Source organism: Acipenser ruthenus, chromosome 12 (assembly GCF_902713425.1).
Source record: "Acipenser ruthenus chromosome 12, fAciRut3.2 maternal haplotype, whole genome shotgun sequence".
Lineage (NCBI taxonomy): Eukaryota > Metazoa > Chordata > Actinopteri > Acipenseriformes > Acipenseridae > Acipenser > Acipenser ruthenus.
This window is the reverse complement of record NC_081200.1, coordinates 2,058,450-2,084,883: the sequence shown is the minus strand read 5'-3', so window position 1 is coordinate 2,084,883 and position 26,434 is coordinate 2,058,450. Positions and strand designations below refer to the sequence as shown.

Here is a 26,434-nt window from a genome sequence, read left to right as displayed (position 1 = left end):
AGATCTATGAGCACAGTCATTTGCGAGCACACCTTTGTGTGATTTGCTGAGCCAGGCAAATAACCTTCCAGTTTACACTACTGTAAAGGGAGCCTCAACGTGATCCTCGATACAGACAGAAATCTCTTCGGAGCTTATCTGCACTTTCACTATTTAAACAGTACAGTGCAAGTAGGTGCTTGCAGGTATTCAGCTCACAACAATGTTAAACTGGAACAATAAAGTCCTGATTCTCAATTCAATTCCTTCCTTTAGAAAACACTGAAGGGGTGTTAACACTTGACAGCTGCATAAATGATTTGGCAATGCCCCTTTCTTTTTACCTCAACTCAACAATCTTGAGTGCTGGTTTTACCAAAACCAAATACCTCGAATTCCCTTCATTTGTGGATGTCTTTTGTACTTCCACGTGGAAATCGTTTTCTAATAATACCTGGATCACATGTGTTGCGGGGGGGGGGCAGGTTGTTGGTTACACACTGGTGTATCAACTATACTTCGACATCTTTGAAAGTTCTCTAGAGGGCACAGGGGTGAATCCAGTTAACAGGGTTAACAGTATATACTGTATTAATGTCGGCACAAACAGGAAACATCTATTATTATTATTATTATCAAATAAACAAGCCCAAATATAGGCGATTTGTTCTTTTTTTTGGAACACTTCCAGTAAAGGGGCAATGAAAGGCTGTTAGGAATTTCCCATATTGCAGATTACTGTCAAACCCTCATCATGACACTGTCTTAAAATAAAGAATGAATAGACATTATACTTCAAGATGCCTTTTACAGTAGATAGGCAAACATATAAAACATTACGTTATTGTAAAGGTCTGATATAAACTGGTTAGGATGCGTGATGTTAAAAAACCCAAACAACACTCAATCAGAAACTGTAACAAAAGCATGTTTCCTTTGTAGTTTTACCCCCGATCTCAAAAAAGATCTTTTTTTAAAGTTTCTGATTCTAACGCAAGGGACTGGATTGGCTGAAGTGGGGACACCAATTCAGTAACGTATATACAATAACTCTTGCGGTAGCATTCATTGTAAACAGATACACATTCGACACCTGCTCTCTGCAAAGGCTGGTAACTGTTCATGAGAGTTGGTCAGAAGCACAGATAGCATGTTTTACCATTACCTTATAACAATCCAAAGAAAGAAAACATGACATCCCAACAGCATTTATAGCAACAAACATAAATTGAATGAGTGGACAGCATTAACTGAAACACATTAGTTGATCTAAATTAGAACTGGGACTAATAAAGTATACTGTAATCTTCACAATATAACCAGCACCAGTTTACACATTTAAGTAGAATGTGTGCGTGTGTTATGTACAGGTACCTTATACACAAGGTGTTCATTATACTTTTATAGTATTCTATAGTATACTGTGTTTTTATTTATAGGTTTGTAGAAATAAAAACACAGGCTGTGTGGTCCAGTGGTTAAAGAAAAGGGCTTGTAACCAGGAGGTCCCTGATTCAAATCCCACCTCAGCCACTGACTCATTGTGTGACCCTGAGCAAGTCACTTCACCTCCTTGTGCTCTGTCTTTCGGGTGAGACGTAATTGTAAGTGACTCTGCAGCTGATGCATAGTTCACACACCCTAGTCTTTGTAAGTCACCTTGGATAAAGGCGTCTGCTAAATAAACAAATAATAATAATAATAATAATAACAGTATACTATAGAATATATTATATGCTGAAGAATTATGGTAATCGCTTTTCAAAGTGAATAATGTAATGCTTTCTTTATCATTTAATGCATTCCTAATTAGTGAACATCTTTTTTGTAAATTAGCCTTTGGATACAAAGGCCAAAAGCAAGGTGATAAAAAAATACCAAACTGTAGATAAATAATTTGGCGTTAACAGCATCTACCCCCGCCCACTTAAGGGGGCCCAAAACAAGTTTGAATGATTTGCACTTTGTTATATTTTTAAAATTAAAAATCAAAATTACAAAAAAATATTGTATAATAAAAATGAGATATTTAAAAAGTATATATTATGAGTTTGAAAGCAGGTATAGCTGCAGTGCACGAAAAATAAAAAACATTGAAAAAATGCAAAAAAAAAAGGTTTAACGTATTTATATATATATGATTGGTACAGGAGATGCCAAGGCGTGGTGGCACTGCATTTAGAATCCCATGTTCCCTCGTGCCAGGCAGTACCCCAGCTTGTTCTGGTTTCCAATGAAGGACATGAGCCCCACGTAGGTCTCTATGAGGATGGGCTGCTTCAGCACCAGGACTCCGTTGGCTTTGCCGGGGACCGGGTTCTTCTCGTGAGCTCTCTGAGATGAGGAGTAGAAGAATAACTCAACAAATATGAAGTCTGGATCTGAAATGTTCTGAGATATTAGGTGTGGAAAGTGGCCATACTTCATTACAAAAAAATAAATAAAACATTCTACAAATCATTCAGTGGAGGTGCATAGGGTTTTTTCAGTCCATTGTCTTTTTGCTTCAGTTCCGAGGCATGGCTCTATAAGTCACTTCCTGTTTATACAGCGTGTTCCTTCATGGACGTATTTCAGCCCACAGTTACAATTCCTATGAATCTCAGTCATGACACCCTGAGGCTACCTGTCTGACCAAGCGCACATTTCATCACTGTTACACATTTGTCAGACATTAACCCACAAACTGCTGCAAACTTGTGCTCTGAAAATAATTATTCTAGTTTGTAATCCTTCCGCTAACACGAAAGCATATTTTTTTCCTTTTTATTTTATATAAAATGCAGGCAGAGAAAGTAGGCAATCATAGAAAGTGACTGCACAAAGTGATTGCACAAAGTGACTGCAAACAGTGACTGCTCTAAACCCCTACAAAAGTAAAGATTGGTTTGGTTCTGCATGCACACCTACAGTACCCAAATCTGTTAAAATCTTTGATCAAAGCACATTTGAATGTCATGTGAAATTGCTTCAGCTGGATCATACTGTAGCCTGTCAGAAATGTACCAGGTATGGAAATAAGACTCCTATTGCACAGCAGTTTCACCCAATCCAGGTTTTACTATGAGCCACAGTGTGTCTAGAAAACAAGCTGAGGTGTGTCTTATTATTATTATTATTTGTTTATTTAGCAGACGCCTTTATCCAAGGCGACTTACAGAGACTAGGGTGTGTGAACTATGCATCAGCTGCAGAGTCACTTACAATTACATCTCACCCGAAAGACGGAGCACAAGGAGGTGAAGTGACTTGCTCAGGGTCACACAATAAGTCAGTGGCTGAAGTGGGATTTGAACCGGGGACCTCCTGGTTACAAGCCTTTTTCTTTAACCACTGGACCACACAGCCTCCTATTAAACTAGTAGTAAAACCAGAAATGGATCAAACCGCTATGCAATGGGAGTCTTATTTCCAGCCCTGTGTACTGTAATGAAATGAAACGTCTGAGCTCTGCTACCTCTTTGTGATCTCTACTCCTTGTAAACGAGATGATCCATCTCCATGGCTTTTCACCAGGTTAAGTATTTTAAATCTACGAATAACTAAAATAACTAACTAAAATAAATAAATACGGCAGGACAGTTGAATAAAGTACCTACCACACACATCTTAGTGAACTTGTCGCTGGCCTCCAGCACTGGGTGCTCGGTGAAGGTGCAGAATGGAAAGTCCCCCGAGAAAGGGTTCCAGCGAGACACGAAGGTTGGCTCCCGCAGTCTGTCCCAGAGAATGCGCAGTCCTTCCCCTTCTCTCCTTTACCAGACAGCAAAACAAACACGTATAGGATTAGGGGGGGTAGATTGGATGTGCCTTTTAAGACCCCTCCTGCAATTGCAACATTTTTCCACCTGGTGGCAGCATGTGCAACATTACAATGCACGTTACAATGCACTGGTGGCACTCTATGCTATGCAAAAATACTATTTATGAAAATGGAAAATAAATGTTAAAGGGAAATAAAAACTAGACAACTAGCCAGATATAGCCCAGAGCTTCAGAGATCTTGCCATTGATTTCCATTAATATGAGATATATTTTTCACACTATGATTTTGTTGACACATTGGTCATCTGAATGACATACTGCACCAGCACAGCGACGTGCAGCAATGACTAAGAGCACACATACTGCACCAGCACAGCAACGTGCAGCAATGACTAAGAGCACACATACTGCACCAGCACAGCAACGTGCAGCAATGACTAAGAGCACACATACTGCACCAGCACAGCAATGTGCAGCAATGACTAAGAGCACACATACTGCATCAGCACAGCAATGTGCAGCAATGACTAAGAGCATTACCATGCTTCCACTATACTTTAATACACTCTGCTATGCTTTTACCATGGTAAACTTGTATAGGGGTAGATCAGCCAAATGTGCAGCTCTTTTGGCTAAGCTGGCAAACACGGCTCCCTGGAAATACTCAAGAATAACTTCAGAGGAACCCTGCCTGAGTGAAGTTACACAGTGAAACACAACAAAGCATCAAGTGCTGATCAACATCTCGACAGACTGGCAGGACAAACTGCTTCCAAAATAAACTTTCAGCTTGCGGGTGAAACGCTGTTTTGATTTTAGCCGCTGGGTGAAAGTTACCTAATCACTCAGTTCTAATAAGCCTACTGTAGCGTAACAGTTAAGATGGCAAGGCTACAGAAGAGATGAGAGAAGAAGAGACAGCTGATCAGAAGGTACTGTGTAGACTGGGAGTCCAGTTTTACCTGTAGGCTTACAAGGGGAGAAGTTACAAACTGCATTGCAGCCATCTCTCAACACACATCTTTACAATACACAACTGTGTAAGAAAAACAGAAATCAAACCTAACATGAACAGAATATAGAGAAGGGAAGAAGTGTGTAGCGATTACGGTATCGGGGGCCACATCTGAATTAATACAGATAGCTGATTAAAAGTTATGCCATGTCAACCATCTTCCCTTCGGAGTCATTGCAAACTTAAAGATCGCTCCATGTACTGTATGCTTGTAGTCCTGGAAGGTTATTTCTTGATTGTTCAACATAAAGACACTTAAAACTTTTTTTTTTAATAAGGCTAATAAAAAAATTTAAAAAAACCTGAGGCACATTTTAAAATTTAATTAAACCTTGTAAGATGCTCGCATGCCTGGTAACAGCATCCAGCTCTGTGAAATACTCGGGGGCTGAGATTACTTTGGCAGCCCTCCAGCATATATTGCTCTTGCACAATGAAATATTTTGTGCTTTGTCTATCAATCAGTGCTCACTGTGCAAATCTGTTTATATCCAGAAGGCATGAATATCTGCCAGTCTTATCTTTAATAAAAAAAATTTAAAAATCCATTACCTGCCAGTTTTCCACAGAATACAGCTCAGGAGTCAGGGTTTCCTAACCCCGCAACAAAGAGAAACATTCTTTTGAGGGGTAGCACCAGCATATTCTTACTTACTCAACCCCCCCACCCCACCCATAAAGACCTTGCAACAGACAGGGTGTGGAGCTCTCAATAGAGAGCACTGTATGAAGGCAGCACACTCACCCCTGGGCCGCAGGGTCGCAAGGTCCCAATCCTGCATGACTGGTTTGTTCTAAGCCTGGACTAAAGACTTATTTGTGTAGATCTTCTTTTGTTTGCCACGACTCCTCTTTCCTGAACACTGATTGCAAGCACATTGAACGTTTGCAGTAATTTTACACATAAAAAATTCACCATATCCTTCATAAACACTTTCTACACAGCCGATGGCTACAACTGCCGCTTTAGGTACGGCCCCTCACACCAGGCATTGCGAGACTTGTGGCTGGTGGGGTAAGCTTCTGATGGCACCTACGCAAGCTACTGCAACAATACACAACATTAGCATTAGCTGCTCAACTTGACCAGCGAATGAAAAATTGCAGGGCGATTAAACTGCATTTGACTTCATGTAGGTTGTAAACTTGTGTAACACTGACAATTGCTAAAAAGGATCTGATAAGTACAAGAGCCCCTGTCCCTTAAATGTAAAAGTCAAACTCCACCTATGGTCTAAACATCTTCAATATATAGCTGTAGGTCAGTAATTCATTAAAAATGTTTTTTGTACAATAGCTTTCTGGTTGTCTTCTCTCCCAGGGTGTGGATTCAAATTCAAACCATATTAGTCTTTGGAGGTTTCTTGTCGGCTAACCTCACCCCAGTCTCGAGTAAGAAAAAAACAACTAATGGGAGATCATGTGCACTAAAAAGTATAAATGGGACAAAAAAAAAAAAAGGCTCGGAGCCTTCAAACAACTTGCATCTCAATAGTGTGGTGTTGCACAACATTCCCACACCTGTGTTAGTCTTTACCACCTACTGTGCAATAAACGTCACTTTTTTTAGATAGTACTGTGCAGGTAAATCCATAGCTGTAAAAACGCAGAAACATGGTCATTATTGTAAAAGACCCTTATAAAATTCTATTATACTAAAAGACCCTTATACAATTCTATGACAAATAGCGAATAGTGGTCTTCAATGTTTTTCTTTTACATTACAACTGTGGAGACGAGACTTCTCATTAACAAGCTCATCCCGAGTCTTCGGACCCCATAAACTCTCTATTGGAAAAACCCTGATTTAAAGATGTCAAAACTAGGAAAAATGTTACAAGCATCGCTACAAAAAAACAACAGGGCATAAAGCACAGAGTCAGGAGATAGCATGCAGCTGAGCACCATAGATCACATGTGCTCTTTCAAACTTCGACACGACAAACTCCAACTCAGGTCAGCCTTTATAAAGTGTTTTCTGTGTTTAATCACCTGTATATAAAGTCCACAGTGTTTCTAAAGAGCTTGCGGTGATCATTAGAAGCAGGTTTGGCAGTACTTTCATCTTTTGTTCTGCTGTTTTAGGAAACATATCCCCTTCTATACCCCCAGTAATAACAGCCCTCATCTCAAAGGCCCTTGGTCTGTTTCTTAGCCCTGCAGTTAGTCGCCACCCGGCTTTGTTTGCTGACATTAAGAAAAGTAAATTTGCACTGGAGAGCGCTAGAGGAAATAAAACAGAAAGGGAGAAAAAGCTGTTGCTTTGCTGACAATGACCTCAAGTGAGTTTTTTTTTTTTTTTTTTGGACGATGCTGGCACAGTGTCAGGGGCTCACTCAGGTTTTGGGTCTACCATCCTGTCATGCCCTCAGGACACAGGCAGGTGTTGCTTTATCTGCAAATCCACTCAGTTTGGTGTCATTTGGCCCAACTCCTTGTGTGGTTTAACCCTTGCAGTGCACCAGCTAGCCAACAAAAAAAATCATTGGCTGCTCTATGAATCGTTTACAGTTAATACCAAAAGCAGCAGCTAGAATCTTGACGGGCACTAGATGGACTGAACACACTCCTGTTCTTGCGTGCTTGCATGGACTACCTGTCTGTTTCTGTGTCACTTTCAATGTGCTGCTGCTGACAAACAAGACCTTCTTACATCATGGATCTTCTTAGTCCATACAACCCTGGAAGACAGCTTAGGTCTCCTAATTCAGGACTTCTTCAATGCATTTCACCTAAGCGTATTCCTCTAGGTAGGCGTACCTTTAGTTGCATTGCCCCTTCCTTATGGAGCTCTCTGCCCAGTTGCATTCCAAATTCTACTTCAGTTTCAAACACCTCTCAAAACGCACCTCTTTTCGGCTGTTTTCTCTTCTTAGGCTTCCTAGGTTTTGAAATATGAACTGAGATGTTCTATCTTGTTTTTATGCTTGTACTATTTAACAATGTATTTAGGAAATTCTGTTTTTATCTTGTTTGTATTTAAGTTTACAATGTTTATAAATGAATTTGTATCTTGGATATTTGACTGTATTTTTGCACTTCAGTGTGAATGGCGCTATATTTAAAATCTGGACGCCAGCAATAAAATTGCATCCCTTAATCGTTTCCTAAATTCATTCATTTTAAAAATCCCAAATAAAGGTTAATTGAATTGGTTAAAACAGGCTTACTTCCTCTCATCTAGAGAAAATAGAAAAGTTTTAAAATCTAATACGAAGCATCTCTTTTAAAACTAAAGCAATGAAATATCATACCATGTTTTTTATATCCTGTCCAAGAGCTTTTTGTTGTCCCCCATATTGTGTTTCAACAGGGTGCAATTAACATGAATAGGTGTCCAAATCCTGTCCTACACCCTACCACAATGTCCTTATAAAGGTTTATCACAGTAAAAGCACAGTGCAATAAAGCACAGTGAAAGCATGGCAAAGCCTAGACAAGCATTGTAAAGAACAGCAAGGTATGGTAAAGCATATTAATAAACATGGCAAACCAGCATAAGCTATGGGAAATGCATTAGTATAACCATGGGAAAAGAATGGTAAAAAAAGGTAATATGCAAAAAAAAAACACATGCAAAAATACAGTGGTAAACTTTTATAAGGGTCATGTCGGAGAATCTAACACATTCGGTCACTAGCATCTCTCTTTGCCGCAACCTGTGAATAGTGTCATTCTTTTATGAAATTTTAAACAGCTGTGGTTAGTATCTAAGATATCACAGCAAAATATTTTCGCTGCATGCAGCTGGTCTTTGAAAGTTAAATACCTCTTATGATGTTTTGTTTTTCCACATCTCCAAACAGAAACGCTTTCTCAATTAAAGCGTGCTCGTCCGCCATGCAAGCATGAAAGGGCGTAAGGAGGCAATGTAACGAGACACGGTTTATCATCGTGCTGGCTGACAGTATAAAGGGTGCAGGATTTACTCACCGTCTACAAAAACGCCAAAGATCACAAATGAGATAAGTCTGTGCAATGATTTATTTATGTTCCAGTAAACGCAAGTTCCGATCTCCAGGTTGCTGTTTGTTTTTTGTTTTTTTTCTTGACAATAATTACCTTTCTCGCTTGACAATTTGCATAGATCACTTTCAAGCTGGGGCTTGATTTTAAAGTGCTAGTTTTATCTAAAAAAAAAAAAACAAAAAAAAAACTGGATTGCAAATTATAATCAACAGACCAAGCAATGAATGAAGATACAGAAATATATTTTGGACCGGGGGGAACCGGCGGGGGACAAAGAATTAGAATCTGATGCAAGTCTGTTTCAGTCCCCTTGGGCACCACAGCAGACCAGACAGGCCTGTAATTGAGGGAATCCAGCAGGTGCTCGGTTGGCAGGTGCTTCCATATCAAAACCCATACATATTAATGATGTTTTAAGAGGAGAAGCCCAGAAAGTCTCCTTGGGGCATTCTGGGGAACAGTCTTCACTGAAGATTTGCACTTAAACCCCTAGAATTTCTGCATTTCTTGTGAGGTCCACTTTTTTAAAATAATTTAGCGCGGCCAATTATGATTGTCTCCCTAATTTAGAATGTCCAGTTATTTTTTCCTTCCATCACCGCAGCAATTCCCCACACAGCTCAGAGGAACTGAAGGTTCACTGACGGACATCCTCCGATCCACGACCAAGTTAGGAACTTGAGAGCAGGTGTCAGCGAGCTACCTTCCTCTGGATGTCAAAGGACAGCCCTGCAGGTGTCCACCAGAGCTCACTAGGCACCTAACCGTAGGGGTCCCTAACCCATGGGAGCACCAAGGCCAATGTGACACCTCCCCCCCCCCCCCCCCTGGCGACTTCGCACAGCCAGGGTGTGATTCTGTGCAAACCCTGGCTGTATGACTCACCCTGCACACCTTGTGAACCACTCGGGGACCCCTAAACATCTCTTATCTGTGCAGTCTCTTGATCTAAGAGACATTCTTCAGCACTGGCACGCCCTACATTTGAAAACTGAAAAGTGTTCATTATAAAAAAAAAAAAGTTAGCTGTAAAGAAAATACATTTTTCAGAGCATTTGTATGTGTTTGTGTGGTAAAGTCATTCCTGATGATGAATGAAGAATGTTAATGATATGTATTTTTGGTTTTTAAATTAGTGTCAAAATATTATTTTCATTCAGGGTAATTTAACTTGGAATTAAAATGCTTTGGACTTGGCTATATCTGCTTGCTTAATACACATCTGAAAACTTTAAATGTAGCAATTTGTTAAATAAACATTAGGGCAAACAATGGTCTACGGCTGCGGGCAAAATTCAATGAAGTAATTTAGGGTATGGTACGGCTGTGGAGGAACAGTCCCAGCTCAGCCCCAGCCTCGCAGGCGTGACCCCTGGCTTGGGTTAATGAACCACCTCAGGACTGTCCCAGCAGCTATGAAATGAGGCACAAGCAAGACAGACAACCACCTGGCAAACAAAACACAGAGCCTTGGGATAGAAAATAGTTTCAAGCAATCTATCATTTACCAGGGAATGGTGGAGGTTAGCATACAAGTCATTTACAAAGTAGTTTGCCCAACCTTTCTAAAATCCACAAATGGTAAACATTCACCACCCCGCACCCCCCCCCCCCCCCCATTCAATTTCTTCGGGGGTGGGGGGGGTTGTGGATGTGTTGCATATACATCCTTGTTTAAACACAGAGCGGTTTTCATTGTATCGAAAACCACAGAATTCTGAAAGTAAGCTATCACTGCTCGTGGACCAGCCCAGACAGGCTGGCTTCATTACCAAAGCACGTCATGCTTAATCTTATTCATGCATCGAGTGTTCGGACTTTCACTATTCACACAGGGAGACAGAAAGGGGGGGGAGAGACAGAGGGAAGAGAGCGAGCAAAAAGTAAAATATTATTCAATCAATTCTGTCATTATTCCTCATGTTAGCTTAAAGCAAATAATTATTTCCCCACCATGCAGACACAGTACTTAAAGATGCACTTACACACACAGACACACACACATACACATACACTCACACACACTTTTCTTTTGCTTAAGCCTCTAGGGCACAAATAGAAATTCCAATACCTTCTCTTGCAACAAGGCTGTGTTCTGGGTAAGTCAACGCCGTGGATAAATACCAGGCTTGGCCTCAGCTGTCGTGGACTCTGGCTTACAGCCCGCATTGTCTGCGAGCCAATAAACAAATCTCCTGATTGCTCAATACTATTCTAAAACAACCCCTCCCTCCTTCCTCTACCCAACACGTTCCCCTGGAGGGAATGACCTTGTAGGCTATGGAGTAATAGTCTCCACTAAAAAAATAGACAGCTGGCAGGTGTGTCCAACATTTGTTCTTCTCTTAAGAACACCAGCTCCCACACCTCGGGGCATGAATGATTCTTTATTAAACTGCAAAATTAAAAAACAAAACCACATTATTGTTTTTCTGATGTGTGTCACGATTGTTTGGGTCGGCAGCAGCAGCAGCAGAAGCTAAGTTCACTCACGGTTTTCTTTGTGCAAGCAAAAACACAACATTAATGTGGATTTTTGAAGTATGTTCATTTAAGTGGTCCAGCCTCATTTCCCCCCCTGATAACTCTCTTCTCTAAATGGTCATTGGTGTGATTTTTTGATAAAAGAAAAACACACCCAGGAAAGGAAAGTTACCAAACCAGAAATATACAATTTTGTCCTTCCTTGTTATAAGAGAGCCTGTGATTGCTTTACCCTTGTAGAAGTTAACTGTGGTATCCCATGGTAAAAGCAGAGCAAAGTGTTGTAAAACTAAGTACAGTTTACTTGTGGTAACATGAACTGTTTACTGCTTGGATTAACTCTGTATATATTTACAAGTTAAAGGTCAAGAATACACTTCAACAACGTCTGTCAGATGGGGTTTCTTTTAAATGGGACTATATAATACAAAATATGGCATGGACTATAAATGCAGTAGAGATTATGAGCAAAAAAGAGCTTTGCTGCATTTCAACAGGATGGGCAGGACCATTCTTTTACAGCTGGGCACTAGCACCGCCTGCTGTTCAACCTGTGTAATTGCTGCAAGTGTTAACACAGGCACAGGATGAGACATCTACTTGGAATTACAGTAGCATGTATGCAAACCATCTCCAGCAACACAACGGCATGTCTTTTCTTGTGTGTGTCGTACTTGAAAGTGAATGCAGGCTGTAATCGATACACCTGTATGTGACAAAGTGATGCTATTTACAACGGGGGTTCAAGCGGAACTCTTTTTCAGTTTAAAGAAAAATCCGTTGGCTTGCAAAGAACAGCAAGTTAAAGCCTGAAAAGAAGAATAAGGAAATACCAGGTCAGAAGCTCAGTACCGTGCTTGTCCCATAGCTTTTCAAATTGCCCTGGGCCATGCCTGCTGGCATCTGCAGGTAACCTGGTGTTGCAGTCAAGCTGGCATGTGGCAGCCCTTACAGTGATTACAGCCGCTTGTTTTGTTGCAATGTAACAGCTGACTGAGGATCCTCGTGCTGTCCAGAGGACAGCTCTTGAGTCATACATTATTTGGCTCTCACAGACCTTCCACAATATGGCTGTTTTGACATAGGAGTGAAGTGTCCTATTCAAGGCTTTCAAAAGATTTGAAAGCCTTCAACAGGGTATTGCGAATTGAGCCCAACAGCGCTGACCAAAGGTGTTGCATCACCTAGAATCTTAGGATGAGACCATTTAAAACAAAAAAACAAAAAAAACTACATGAACATAATTTTGATATCTTGTTTAACATCATGTAAATCAAAGAAACTACAAAATGATATTTCAAAAATCTTGAGCCAAGAGAAATGCACTGAGATTACTAATGGTTTATGAATTTTAAAAAGTTAACAAGGGTGCCAATGCATTTAATGCTATTTATAAAAAAGTCAACAATAATGTACAACAAAAAATCTATAAAATAGGGATCGAATAAAGACTCATTGCATAGCATTTTGATCCATTCCTGGTTTTACTACAAATTTAACGGCACACCTGAGCTTGTTACCTATAATGAAGCTCAAAGTAAAACCTGGAATGGGCGAAACTGCTACGCAAGGAGAATCTTATTTCCCTCCCTACAGTATAGATTTGTTGCTTTCAAGAAATCCATTGACATAATTCAAGAACTATTGCAAACCTGCTGTACAAAAGAGTGTGTGGGAGTGATGTGCGTCTATATCTATTGTGAACCACAGTGTATTGTGTTTATTGCACTGTTGGGGTGGCCCATTCGAAAGTCAGGACACAACATGACATGGAAATATTAGATATCTGGTGGGATAAATAAATATTATCATACATCGAGCCAAGCTTACTGTATACACATCTGTACATGTACATTTAAAAAGTTCATAAAATTGAGAGGACACAAATGGAAATGGAAAGAGGCAATGAAAGTGTTTATCCTACTTTACAACTCGTGTGAGCAGTGATCTGTCACCTGGTAGGGAGTGGAGGGTGAACCAGCCTACGTGACATATCATTAGATATTAATGACAGTGTTATGGCTGGGAAGCCCTCTAAACCCAACAGTGAGACAATCACATGAGGAATGCAGGGTGGGGCAGCAGGGTGGAGCTGCAGATTAATGTGAGAAATCTTTTCACCTGGGAACCTCAGGTACAACTCAGCCCTGCCAAGGACTGAGTCAAAACAGCTGTCAGCAACCACACCAACCAACTAAAGCACAGACTCACAAAGGAAAAAAAAAAAAAAAAAGAAAAACCTGCTTTGTAAACTGACCAGGCACGCTCCCTTACTAATCTAACTAGGTTAGCTTAATAGCTAATAATACCTTCCTTTACTCGAACACCTGATCATTGTGGGGCTGGGCCTACCACTTCATATAAAACTAAACTCTCTACTGTCATACCAAAGACTCAATTAACTTCAGCTGACATGCACATGAAGCCATAGTGACACCTGGTGGACATGTTGGTCACTGCACTTTTTGGCTTGAATTCATAGACAGCGGCAGTTACAAACCCTTTAAAATAATGTCAGTCTTTCAGGTGAAAAAACACATCCACAGTAAAACCTGAAGAACTTCCTTTGTCTTGTTTCTACAGTATTTGCAAGTCAGATACACTTTTAAGTGACATATTATTTATAATTGAATACAATGTGGGTAACCAAGAACTCCAGCAAGGTCTCAGTACCATGCATATGTTATCCTGGAACTTCATGATTACCACAGCCTCATCATCCCCCCAAAGACAGACGCATGCTGGACTATTACGCACATGCAAGCAGGATTACTTGTGTACATCTAGTATTTGCAGAACTACTGAAATGTTCTGATACAGCCGTACACTGGTGCAAAAGGTGTGCAGATATATTCTGTGCACCCCTCATAACCCTCACAAATATATGAAAGGGTGTTCATTACACTTTGAAAACTACTGTACAGTTCCTACAGCACTGCAGGTCCTTCAGTAGTACAGGTCTTAATTTGACCGTAATTACAATAACCCTAGGTCTCCTGCTGTTTTCATTGTGTGAAGCTCACTCCTTCTCAGCACTGCATTGTCAAGTTGTTTTCAAGTCCTTTGAAGTCAAGCAGGGCCCTTGTTATTATAATTGAGGTGACTGATGCATGCAGAGAGACAACAGCAGCCCCCCTGCTCATTTCCATGTGTTTATTACCTCTCTGTACACCCAGTTGTGCAGAAAGCATGTGGTGTCATGTTGAGACTTTTAATTCCTGTGCATTTCGTGCAGTGTTAGTGACCTCCCAGTCACAATGTCTGGACAGGAGGTTAAAAGCAAATACTGATGTGCAAACAGAATACAAAATAAATAATTAAAACATACTAAAAAATACCAAAATTAAACTGGTAATGTTATCAAATTTGTTGCAATGTGAATTTTGTCTGTCCAAAAAGTGAGGTAAAGTCCAGTCCTTGTATGAGAGTCTTATAGCAGTAGAAGTGTAAGATTTATTTTACAGCTTCAGAACGGTTTATGCTCCTGCATGTAGGTAACGTGCAATCCCGTGTTTTCAGAACTGTAACACATCATGTAATGATTCATGTCTGATTAGTCAGTGGTTTCATTTTTACTATACTGATTGCAAGTATTGGTGACTTAGCAACCATGTCGGCCAAACTGAAAACAGTTCTTTGCAAGAATCTGTTTAATTACAAATCCTTTAGCTTTTTATCAAGCGTGGTTCTTTCAGACAGGCACACTGGATATTAACACTGTATACAAGGGAAGACTTACCGCTTCTTTAACAAGGGGTACTCATTTGTCGAGAGACTTTTGTGGGAAGGTGAACTCCCCATGACAGATGCGATTGATGCAGTTCAGGAGGATTCTCTGAATGTGCTCACAGCTGAGCATGATGAAGTCATACTTGCAGATCAGGAGGGAGTTCTCTGCAAGCAGCACAATGCGCTCCTTCTCATTGTTCCAATGATCCACCCTGCACAAGAAACAAACAAGGATTCTTTTCATTAGCAATACAATGCAACACAATGCAAACTGACTTGTATAAAAGCGTCCTCCACGCCATGGCATCCCGGAGTGCTGTACAGAGCTCAAAACAAAACAACAGAGCTCACGTGTACAACACACTCCAGCTGCAGCCAACTCTATAAAAGCACATTAAAAAAAGAATCGTCTCAATTTAGACTTAAAAGAATTTAACGTTTCAATCTGCCTCATGTCAACCGGAACAGAGTTCCACAAACGAGGAGCACAACAGCAAAAAGCTCAAAACAGATGATTTTTGGAACAAGTTCTTCACTTTGTGGTCTCAAGGAACGAGTAGGAATATACAGAGTTGGTAGTATCAGTGTTGTGCTGCGTGCTGGACTGAAGCCTGTGTAACACTCATCTCCTTCCCCACCTCAGTGATTGTGCTACCCACACCTTGCCTTAGTAACACACAGAACACAACACCTGATTCCTTTCTTACACAGCCAAGCAATGAAGGTTAGTGACAGTGGGGTTTGTAGCCAGACCTGGAGGTATTTTAAATATAAAGTAGGAAGACTGCTGCTTATCTCCACAGGGGTGTGGTTATCTAATGGTGAGCGGCCAGCAGCTTCCTACTATAATGAATGGTGCAATTCAATGATAAGTGTGTGAATGAGTCAGTTCTATTCTGCGGTTGGTTCTTGTTATAATGATTGGTAAAATTCAACTGAGGACTATCCGTAGAGCTGAAGCAAGGTACACTCGATAACAAGGCACAATGGCTTCATTATTTTGACATTAAGCCAAGACCTTTATAGTTATTCATGTTCATAATTCTCAAACAGCTCCCTTCATTTACTCGACTCTCGCGCTGTTTAAAATGCATTAAGCCTTTCCCAAAGAACCTTTCAAGTGACACTAGACAAGCAAATGATGCTAGCGAGTGCCTTGTAAGAAGCTGTATTCTCATCAATATGTCTGAAAGCTTAATTGGATGAAGTTTATCCGGATTTCAAAGATAACCCTTTTAGGAATGGGTGGTATTTGGACTCGAAGAAAAGCTACCGTAAGTGCATCTTCATGGTACTGTATTAATGCAAAGATATTGTCATTAATGACAGTGTGCACGGTCTACCTGCAGAACCTCAGCCATGTGATAGAAAACCATTGTGCAAGTATGGCTGTAGGGGTGTCTTACCAATGCTAGAATTTTGTCTACAGTACTTCCTCCAAGTTGAATTTAGTTAATTTTATTTAGCAGGAGCCAGTTTAGTTTTTGACTGTATGTAGAAGACAACTCTATCTCTAACCTCCCTCTGCTACAACACCAAGCGTGTACAGCCTCAAGTTATGATCACCTTCACTAAAGAAATCAGGATTCACTGCAAACCCCCAAGGACACAGTACATTCTAGTCAGGAATATACAAAACAATACCCATTAAAAGTAGAGACTACTTCGAACAACAAAGGGATAATGTGTCAAACAGTATCGACTCGTTTCAATGCTCTTGGATTGAGTGCATATTTAAACACTGTTGTGCATGTGTTTTGTTTATTAATGTTTGTTTAGCTATTCTGTATTGTTATGATTATGAGCAGTATGATTATTATTAATACTATATAGAACCTGTTACACTGTTGTCTTTTGTTACAGGCAATCCATTATTAAACTCACTCAGCTAAAAGCCAGACACTTTGAACACTTCCATCTTCCTTTTCATCCATCATGGACTGTATGTCTTTAATTGCTTGTTCAATAGCGCCAGGCTGGGGAGACACACACAGACAGGAGCAGTTGAGTTATACAGTAAAACCATAGCGACTGCATCTACTAAATACTAATCACTGAATCCCCTTCAATGAGGAACCCCCAGATATGTTCTTGCACTCAGTCGGAATACGGGATAGAACTTACACAAGATGTAAATAGAGGTTAGTGGTAAAATAAACACAGTACTGTATAAGGGTTCAAACCACTGTGGCAAAATCGGCCACCAGCTTATATTTTTTTATTGTTTTTTTTAAGTGAATCAAACCTAAGAAATGCTTCACACTAAAGCTGTACAGTATAATCTTTCCTGGATTCCTTAAAAGTCTAAATGGAACTCACAACAATCTGTTTATCAAGCAGAGTACTTAGAAAACTGATTGATTTATTCCATTTTTCCCTGTTGATCATACCGGATGACTCAGCCGAGAATGAAATCTTCCCAGAGCCTTCTGTAAACCTATCAATCCTCCTGCAGTTTTCACTTCTAAAAGGTCCTCTGAAGCAATCTACGGGTCAAAGCACTTGGCTGTCAGTGAACTGTAAAGACCTGCAATGCTACATTGACATTTCACTCCTCTCATCTGCAATCATTGAACTATTGTGCATTTTAAAGCAAGCGTACAACTTATACTGAAATTTATAAATTTGAACTGCTGTATTTGTTGTCCTGTCTTTGCCACCTGCTTAAAAAAATACTGCTGAAAATGAATTATTATTGTTGTTGTTATTATTATTATTATTATTATTATTATTATTATTATTATTATTATTATTATTATTATTATTATTATTAATAATAATAATAATAACACTACATGTTATTGCATTACCCTCAGAACAAAGAATCTCTTGAGCTTGTGCTTATCAATGGGCTCCCTCTTCACGCGCACAGTGTGGGGGTTTGTAAGGGGGATACTATCAGAGGGCTTCTCTGGCTGGGTGTCAGAACCCCTCTCCGCTGGCCCGGCTGGTTCTACTGGCTCCTCCAGTCTTTCTCCAGGTTTTGTGGACTGCTGCTCCACTGCCTCCTCTCCCAACTCTACAAACTTGAAGTCACCCTGCTCCCCGGCAGACATCTTGATCCAAGCTTACTTGCCAGTAACGTGCTGTGAAAAAAAACACAGGGTGCTAACCTGAACTCATGTGCATGAAAGTATTAACAGCTGCCAGCTATAGTATTAAGTGTAATGCAAAGGAGGTTTAAAATTGATGACATTTACATTTTGCGTGAAGCTCTCGACTGAGGGACTGCTGTTCATCCAACAGTTGCAATAGTCATTCAGCCTGCTGTCTTATATTGTGTGAGTATATCCTATTCTGGTCTCATAACACAAGAGAACAGAAATTAAATTAGGCTACTGAGCTATGCACTTGAAGAGAGGAAAATGCTTAATCGTTTTACCGGTAATGTGCAAAAATTCATTACGTGAGAAGCAAGTTTTAATTATAGTCCTGTACAGTAGTATCTAATTGAGTAGGGTTTTTTTTCCTACAATTTTTTCCTACAGGGCAGCAGTGTGGAGTAGTGGTTAGGGCTCTGGACTCTTGACCGGAGGGTTGTGGGTTCAATCCCCAGTGGGGGACACTGCTGTTGTACCCTTGAGCAAGGTACTTTACCTAGATTGCTCCAGTAAAAACCCAACTGTATAAATGGGTAATTGTATGTAAAAATAATGTGATATCTGTATAATGTGAAATAATGTATAATGTGATATCTTGTAACAATTGTAAGTCGCCCTGGATAAGGGCGTCTGCTAAGAAATAAATAATAATAAATAATAATAATAATAATACAATGCTGTAGTACGCTCCAGCTTCCACAAGATGGCAGCGTCAAGCATCATGATTCCATGAAAGCGAGTGCCAGTGTACATAATTTCAAATACTTGAATTACTCAGACAGTTCATATTTCAGGCACCTGATTACTTATAGGGGGTTGTTCTTTAAAAGGGCAGTGTGACTGATGGGAATGTAATGAGATCTATCGATAGTGCAGCTTCAGACGGGAGCCACATTACATGGGACCTTTAGAACCAGGTTGAAATATATTTACAGTGCCAGCGAGGGCTACAGGAGACTATTACAGTGCCAGCGAGGGCTACAGGAGACAGGCTGCATACTGAAATAGATTATGATGTCACTGAAGAAAAAAAAGAGAATGTGCTGTACCTGTAATACAATATTGATTTGTCTCCTGGAAATGAACAGTATGCATGCAAACACTGCACGCTCTTTGCATCTTGCATAAGCTGTAGTACCTACGCTGGGACCCGCTCCACGTCGTTTTAAACAAGGAGGCAACTAGTAAGACAATGTAGTGACGCATTCCATTAAAAAACTCAAGCAACCCGACGACCTCTTTGCATTTATATTAACTTCATTTCAAATCAAAGCTGACACAATATGTCCCTCGTGTGTATAGTACTGGAGCATGGTCTGTGCACTGTACTTCCTCAGAAGCCTAGATTGTCAAAGCTTTACTCTGAATTGCCATCAGCAGGACTTAAACATTGAATGTAGGGGGCTTTTGTTTTACAGGAAATACCTGCAGATTTGAACACTAACAGGGTGATTTCAAAACGTTTTGCTCCAGAGCAAAATCTACCAAGAGACAACATAGATGTGGAAAAGAGAACTTAATTTTGGAAAATTAGCTTGAGTGTATTCAGAGTTAGAAAAAGGGAGCACATTTTGCACTGCAGCAAAAAGTCCCATAATTGTGTTGAAGTTTGAGGCAAATGCAGTTATAACCCCATTCTCTAATATGCCAACTGGTACCGTACCAAGATGTTACAGATTACTTCAGCTCAGTGAAAACACGTTTTTTCCAAAAAAAAAAATAAAACAAAATTAGCAGATGTGGCCACCAGTGGGATACCACAGAGAATGTTTGAAACCCAGCCAACAACTTGTCATTATGGCTTAGTCTCCTACTAAACCACTTTACTGGCATCTATGTGACAAGGGCTTCTAAACAGTAACTCACATTGGCAACACAATGTTGCTGCTGATAGCGTTTCCATGAGGACTATTCTTTTTTTTGGAAAGTTACAGGAGCTCAGACTTCGCGTAGCCTCATAATAATACTTCCTATTGTGTAGCTAAACTTCATGCACAGGGATAATTGAATACACCAGCTATACCTTGGCGCCTGCCTTCAACAAATCCTATTAAGATTGCTGTCATTGCAGCAGACGCCTCGCTCACGAAAACAACAACAAAAGCGTGTTGCGGCCAAGGGGAACTTAACACTTAGCCGAGCTTTACTGTCAATAAGATGTCCGAAAGGCCTTTTGACTGGTAAACAAAAAGCTGTATTGCAGTATTGCATAAGCCTTGTCTGATTTTAGTGAAATTTATATCTGCGCATTCCTTTAATGCTCACAGTGTGGGTCCTGCAGTAATGTCACCTCTTCTTTAAGTTGTGAGGAGCATTTCCTGGAAGTTGCTGTAATCTGCTACACAGTAACACAAACAGCTTCTTTTGCACCTGCCTCAGATTACTGTGTCCCAGGGCAAACTGTTCAAAAGCAAAGTAAGGTATTGTAGTGTACGCAAAGTCGATACAGTACTAGTTGGCTGTTAATGTTATGGGCTAACCCAGAAGAAGAGATTGCAGTTATTCCTTTCTTTAACATAACCCCCCTGGACTCAATGCACCTATTCCAATGCTCTTTAAGCTTTACTCAGCTCCGCGTCTCGTTTCCAAGTTTCACTATCGAGAAAGGCAGTTTCATTCATCCTATCCTGTATTTGAATCGCAAGCCCTAATGGAAGAACTGACTCTTGACATACAGTGGCTTCAGAAAATTATAAGATTATCCATCTAGTTAAGATCAAAATAATATATTGCACTTTAAAAGTCCACATGCTGTAGTTTTCCCATTTGTATTATATGGCAGGTGGAATGAATCTCCCTGCCATACACGTTTCAGTGAGATCCCAGTGAACGAGAATGTTTAGTCAGCACATCAGCAGCAATGTTCTGTTCATTAAACATCTCCATTCAGGTAAAGCATGGACATATTAATTCAAGGATGTTCCAGTTGAAAAGCACACAGTAGGTATAGGTACAGTTAGCTACGTTCATCACAAACAAACCACATGCTAAAATTATAGAATTGTATTTAGCGCTCATGAAAATCAGCTGGTCGGTTTGTGTAGAAGAAAAAAGGATGCCCATTTGAGTGTCAGAATAAAGTGCTTGATCCCACTGCATCGACTGGAGAGAGAACAGGTGCCATCAGAAACCCCCATTGAGACTAAGCAGGCAAAAGGCTGCTGAACCCCTTTGCCACTGAGCAATGTGGAAACAGTTCTACAGTGGGACGATAACTGCGACGTTACTGAAGAATTGCAGGTTACAGGTTAAGCCACCAGATGGCAGTATAGAGCCACGGGTGGTGCACTGCACTTAAGGCTTCTGAGAGAATCGAAGAGCAGCTCCTGTGTAGAAAAGAAAACGTGTTACTTCAGTAGGGCACCGAACAAGCAGCGTGTAAAGTTCATTATAAAATGAGTGTACGCAAATACGATTAAACAAACCTTGTACAATTTTGTGCAGTAAAAATGCAGTGAAAACAGAAGATTGCCCAAACCATGCTTAACTTTGATACAACAAGGCAAACTGCAAAATTACAGAGAAGAGTAACTAGGACAGACTTTTATAGGGAAGCTAAATACAATAGGTTTAGAGCACAGTTTTGCAAATAACCCAAGACCATATCCTAGAACTGATAGGAAGAAAACCCACAATCTGGTAATGCTTATAGCAGCCTGTCCAACTCCCACACAATTCAAATAGGCGTCTGGGAAGAATTCACGAAATACATACACTACTTTTCTCTCTGCTGCTTCTTTCAAGAGCATTGAGATAATTACAAGTTAGAAAAGGTCATTAACAGCAGCATTGTTAAGACTGTTAGGTGCTCTGCGTGAGATCTGTGGTTGAGAGATGAACCCTACGTGAACAGCAATGAGGGTCACTGCAGGCTGCCAGATGGTAATGCTTACTTTCATTCTCATGGGGCCATTTGTTCCTGGAATACAGAAAATAAACAGAACAATGTGAACTCGAAAGTGAAAAAGGGAAGGAATTATGCAAAGCTATGCTTTATATATATATATATATATATATATATATATATATATATATATATATATATATATATATATATATATATATATATATATTACACTCTCCAATTTTGACACTGTGAGTAAAATGTATTTTGGGTAATTAAAACGCAACATTACCTTGAAGTCATGAGTACTTTCAGTATGTTCTGTATATATGGCTTTCCTTATATTCAACCTGAAAAAATCCAGCTATGTCTTTTTCGCAGTCATTTGCTGTAGTCCTGCCGTAATGTTATCACAGTCTGGGAAGCCGCTGCTCTCGGTGTGGTGCGCTGCTGCGTTCACAGAGTCTCCTCTCACAAGTACAAGGCTGTTACTGTTTTTGTACTTCTTATAGTTTTTTTTTTAAATTAAAATCCTGACTTATTGGTCACGGGTTTCTAGCAATTCCCAGTCAGGCTGCAGTTGGCTGTCCAGGCATTTTTAAGAACCATTCTCTAGCTAGCACATGCACTATATTCACAATTCACCACTGGGACGCTGGGAACCTACGAAGTACAAGGAGATCTGAAATCATGAGCTAGCTGGGGAACATTATAGCTCAGACCAAATGGATGCTGGACTACTAGTTTAAAATTGGTGGGTCAGACTTGCACAGATTGCTGCTCTATTTAATAACAAAATTCAAATAGAAAACAGTACCTTTTCTACTTTCCTTTTCTCTCCAGCCCATTTCCATTTCATTGACAGCGTTCTGCGATCAGATTTGTCCCTTGCCCACTGCTAAGACAGAACATGACAGTAGCCTTTGCAAAATGGCAATGGGTTGTAATCAATTGATCTAAATAATAAATTAGGACCAAACTTGTAATTGCACTAAAGGTACACCTACTGTAAGAGACTGTAAGAGGTACACCTACATGAAGACAGAGAGTCCCTTTTTCATAGCAGAACTAAGATAAGAATTGAGACGCAACCCCTGGCAATGGGACCAAAAGAAGGACAGTTCTGGCTTCTGGGAAGTGTAGTCCTGCTGTGAAAGGTACCTGAGACAGGTCAGACGTACCCGAATGCACTGGGGTGTGTTGAAAAGCCTGAGCGGTGCCAAATGGTCCTAGTGTACAGGGAGTCATAGGGTAACCCTGGTCAGAGATGCAAAACCAGGAAGAGACACGGCTTTTCATTCTCTCATCCCTGAAGGGCAGTCTGAAAGCTAAAAAGCAAGAGAATAGTTTAACAGGTTCCGCAGTGGATTGATTGTTTTTGTATTCCTGGTCTGCGCCCCGAGTGCAGTGCAATATTCTTGGGATCTGGCTGGTTGCCTGTGAAGGTGGTGTGTGATGAGCTCTCAGAATAGCCTTGGGACCTTCTTTCTCACAGGGCTCTGAGGCACGCAGTTTTAAAAATCACATCATCAAATAAGACCTTTAACTTATTTAGTTAGTATTTGAAAAAATTCACTTGGCACACTCATATATGTTTTATGTGCATGAGATTAAGTTTTGCAATTGTGATAATAAAGCCTAAAGAAGGTCAACAAAACATGAAGCTCCAAAACTGCCATGCTTCGCGTAATAATCCAAATCACAATCCTGCATCTGCTGTCCCAATGGATGAACGAAACCAGCACATGCTGCCAGAAGGTTCTAGTTTGGATGAGGAACAGATCTCTTTGATAGAAACAGGAGACTAGAATTCAGAACAATTACTCATTTTATCTGAAATAAACATCTATGCAGAGTTTGCATATGTATTAGATTGACAAAGAGAGTTCTGATGGATAAATAGATATATATAGATAGATAGATAGATAGATAGATAGATAGATAGATAGATAGATAGATATTTTTTTTGTTCAATTCAATTCCCATCAGTTGAAGTTCTTGTGGTCATGTCAAAGTAATTCTCATTAAACCACAGCATAATCCATTATGCTTTTTAAGAACGTGCAGTTCACGAAATGTATTATATTATAAACCTCATGGATCAGCTATCAATATTCCATACATACAGTATATGTCTTAGAATCGAGGACTGTGTAACGAAAGGCTGCTCAGTCCTGTGTTTTATGCACAGACTGCATGTTATAACACTGCCCGTTACAGAAAGCTGACGCTGAAGACTTGAAGGACCTGCAAACACACACGTGTGCACATCCATGTGTCCTGATGTACTCCACTCAGAAAAAAAAACAGAGAGTGCAGTTTCATTCAGGGGTTAAAACCGCAGTTCCTCGACTCTGCTCATTTGGCAGCGCTGCCTGACATTTTACGAATGTCACAGTCAGACTCCGGCCTGTGCCAAGAACAAACTGTACCCTGGATCCCCTCCAAGTTCTTACACTCTGTAAACCAGCACAGCGCTTTCTTTATTTTTTTAATTTTTTTCTTATTGGCCTAAATTGAAGCTCTAAAATCAACTTGGATCTTGGCAAGCTTTCTGGTAGTTTAGCAGATGCAGAGATTTTTATGCAATTGAATCCGTGTCTGTTGATGGGAGAATCTCCCTGCACTCGGCTTCCTTTAGTGGCCTCCCTCTTGCACTTGTTTGGGTCGCCCAGGTGCAGATTCAGATGACTGAAGTAGATCCTCAGCGTATCTTTATCATCGAGTCACTAACTGAATCATTTCTTTAAATAACCGTCCGTCCCTATGCTCTAGCCGCACGGCTTACCGCTGGTACTGTAAAACACTGAAGACATAGTTGCAGCTATCCTTTTCCATACTGCAAGTTCATTTTATTGCCATCATGCTCCACTCTTCAGATTTTCTACCAGAGCTGATTCAATATTATGTTATTATTCCTAGTTTTAGTATAATCTTTGAATTTCCCGCAGTTGGTAAGCTTGCAGTTGTTTACAGCTTGTAGACCATCTGCAAGTCGCTGACACCCATTTCAACTCGTCATGTCTGCCATGATTGAGAGAGGCACGCTGCTTTGCGGTTTCTTTCTGTGCTGTTCGCTCTGTAAAAACAATAAATACATGTTACACTGCCATCGTCCAAGGCTCTGTGGCTTTGTCTAGCTCTGCCATTGCCTTCCTTTTACCTCAAAACACAGCCATGCTTAAAATACAAGCAGGCTGATATGGTTCCGTCCTTGGCATGTGTGACGGCCCCGTGAGTTGCTTTCCTAAACTATTTCGCACAGCTCCCTATCAAAGGCTGTTGAAGATTATAAAATCAGGGAAACACCAACATAATGCAAGACTGAAACACATTTTTCTCCTCTCTTCTTTTCTTTCTTTTGCACTGTTTTTTTTATTGCTGATACTGGACTTTGAGTCACGATCTTCCAAACTAGTCCAGAGCCTTTGGCTTGGCCAGACTTCTCAGAACTGTTCTGGCTCATTCCATGTGGCTTAAACAGCCCTCTCTTACAATACTAGCTAAATAAATACATAAATAATGCATCCTCCCAGCCGGAAAACAGCGAGGACAAAAATAAATACAGTGTGCATCTTCTTAATGACAGCTTGGTGTTTACTTAGTGGCCATTATATTTGATCAAAAACATGTCCAGTTTTACTATGCTGATGTTGCACTCGTACCCAATGTTCTGGTATCCAGTGGAGCACTGGCACTAAGTGCTGGGTGATTCATATCGTATACATATACATGACTTGTTTGCTGCAGTTTACAGCAGAACATGTGATGCCTGATGATAAAAAACAATGCAGAAGAAAAGGCATCTGGACACTCAAGTGATATCTAATGAGATACAACAATTCAATTTAGTTTTTGGCATTTAAACAAAGTGTGCCTCTTTTTTTCTAATTTTAGATTGTGGCTTGTAATCTCCATTGGCGATCTTACAGAAAATGTGCATTTGAAACACCCTGTATTAAACATCAAATATAAGAAGTTAAACTTTATTATTTGGAATGTACAGTAGACCTACTCTGAATTCATTGCTAAGAATTTTGATATTGATTAAGAAGCTTTCAAATCATTGTAAGACGAAAAGTCTTTGTCAGGGAAAAATTGGATAAAGGCTTCTCTTGGGAATGTTTGTCAAAGAATTGAACTGATTTCATTTTTGGATTAATTAATCAACACAGCAGGTTATGCGCTGGTACGAGAAGGAACAAGTTCAAATGGTTTGAGACACATTTCAACAAGAAGTCTTTATCGGTGCCGCCTTTTGGTTTAGAGCATATTTATATACAGGAAGCTGAATGTGAAGTTTCGGTCTGATGCTGGCGAGGCATGAAGGCAAAATGAAAAAGCGTAAAGACAACGCAATGAAACTGGAGTAATAAGTTGAAAATAAAGATAGTGGTGAGTAAAAGTCATAGGAGATGTGGGTGTTAGTGTTAAAAACTCAGTGAGAGATGATTCTTTTTTTGACAGCTGGGTCACTCACCTCCTTCAAAGTCAGCCTCTAATAAGCCAAGTCATGCTGTACAGTACTGTATAGGTCACCTATTTATT

The 26,434-nt window shown here is 40.1% G+C and overlaps 1 protein-coding gene across 2 annotated transcripts; it reads right to left on the bottom strand.

Annotated features, from left to right (window-relative positions):
• Positions 1–686: 686 nt before the first annotated feature.
• Positions 687–25,621, bottom strand: LOC117416953 (tumor protein p63-regulated gene 1-like protein). Of its 2 annotated transcripts, XM_059034303.1 has the most exons (8): positions 22,179–23,618; positions 21,936–21,961; positions 17,752–21,368; positions 16,826–16,917; positions 14,989–15,153; positions 8,763–8,774; positions 3,579–3,732; positions 687–2,313 (listed from the first exon to the last, which is right to left on the bottom strand). In XM_059034303.1, exons 3-8 carry the CDS (start codon positions 17,995–17,997, stop codon positions 2,158–2,160), a joined length of 825 nt encoding a protein of 274 aa, XP_058890286.1. In that variant the 5' UTR covers positions 17,998–21,368; positions 21,936–21,961; positions 22,179–23,618; the 3' UTR covers positions 687–2,157. The 2 variants fall into 2 exon arrangements, 1 of the variants encoding a protein (XP_058890286.1); XR_009330660.1 differs by lacking the exon at positions 8,763–8,774 and having other exon boundaries at positions 14,952–15,153; positions 22,179–25,621.
• Between the last annotated feature and the right edge of the window lie 813 nt (positions 25,622–26,434).

Excerpts from the sequence above, each read along its gene's own strand:
- LOC117416953 (XM_059034303.1), bottom strand. The coding sequence starts at position 17,997 with ATGTCTGCCGGGGAGCAGGGTGACTTCAAGTTTGTAGAGTTGGGAGAG. Across the intron at positions 16,918-17,751 it reads AGAGATTCTTTGTTCTGAGG|CCTGGCGCTATTGAACAAGC; the intron begins GTAATGCAATAA and ends GTGTCTCCCCAG. Across the intron at positions 2,314-3,578 it reads AGTTCACTAAGATGTGTGTG|AGAGCTCACGAGAAGAACCC; the intron begins GTAGGTACTTTA and ends TCCTCATCTCAG.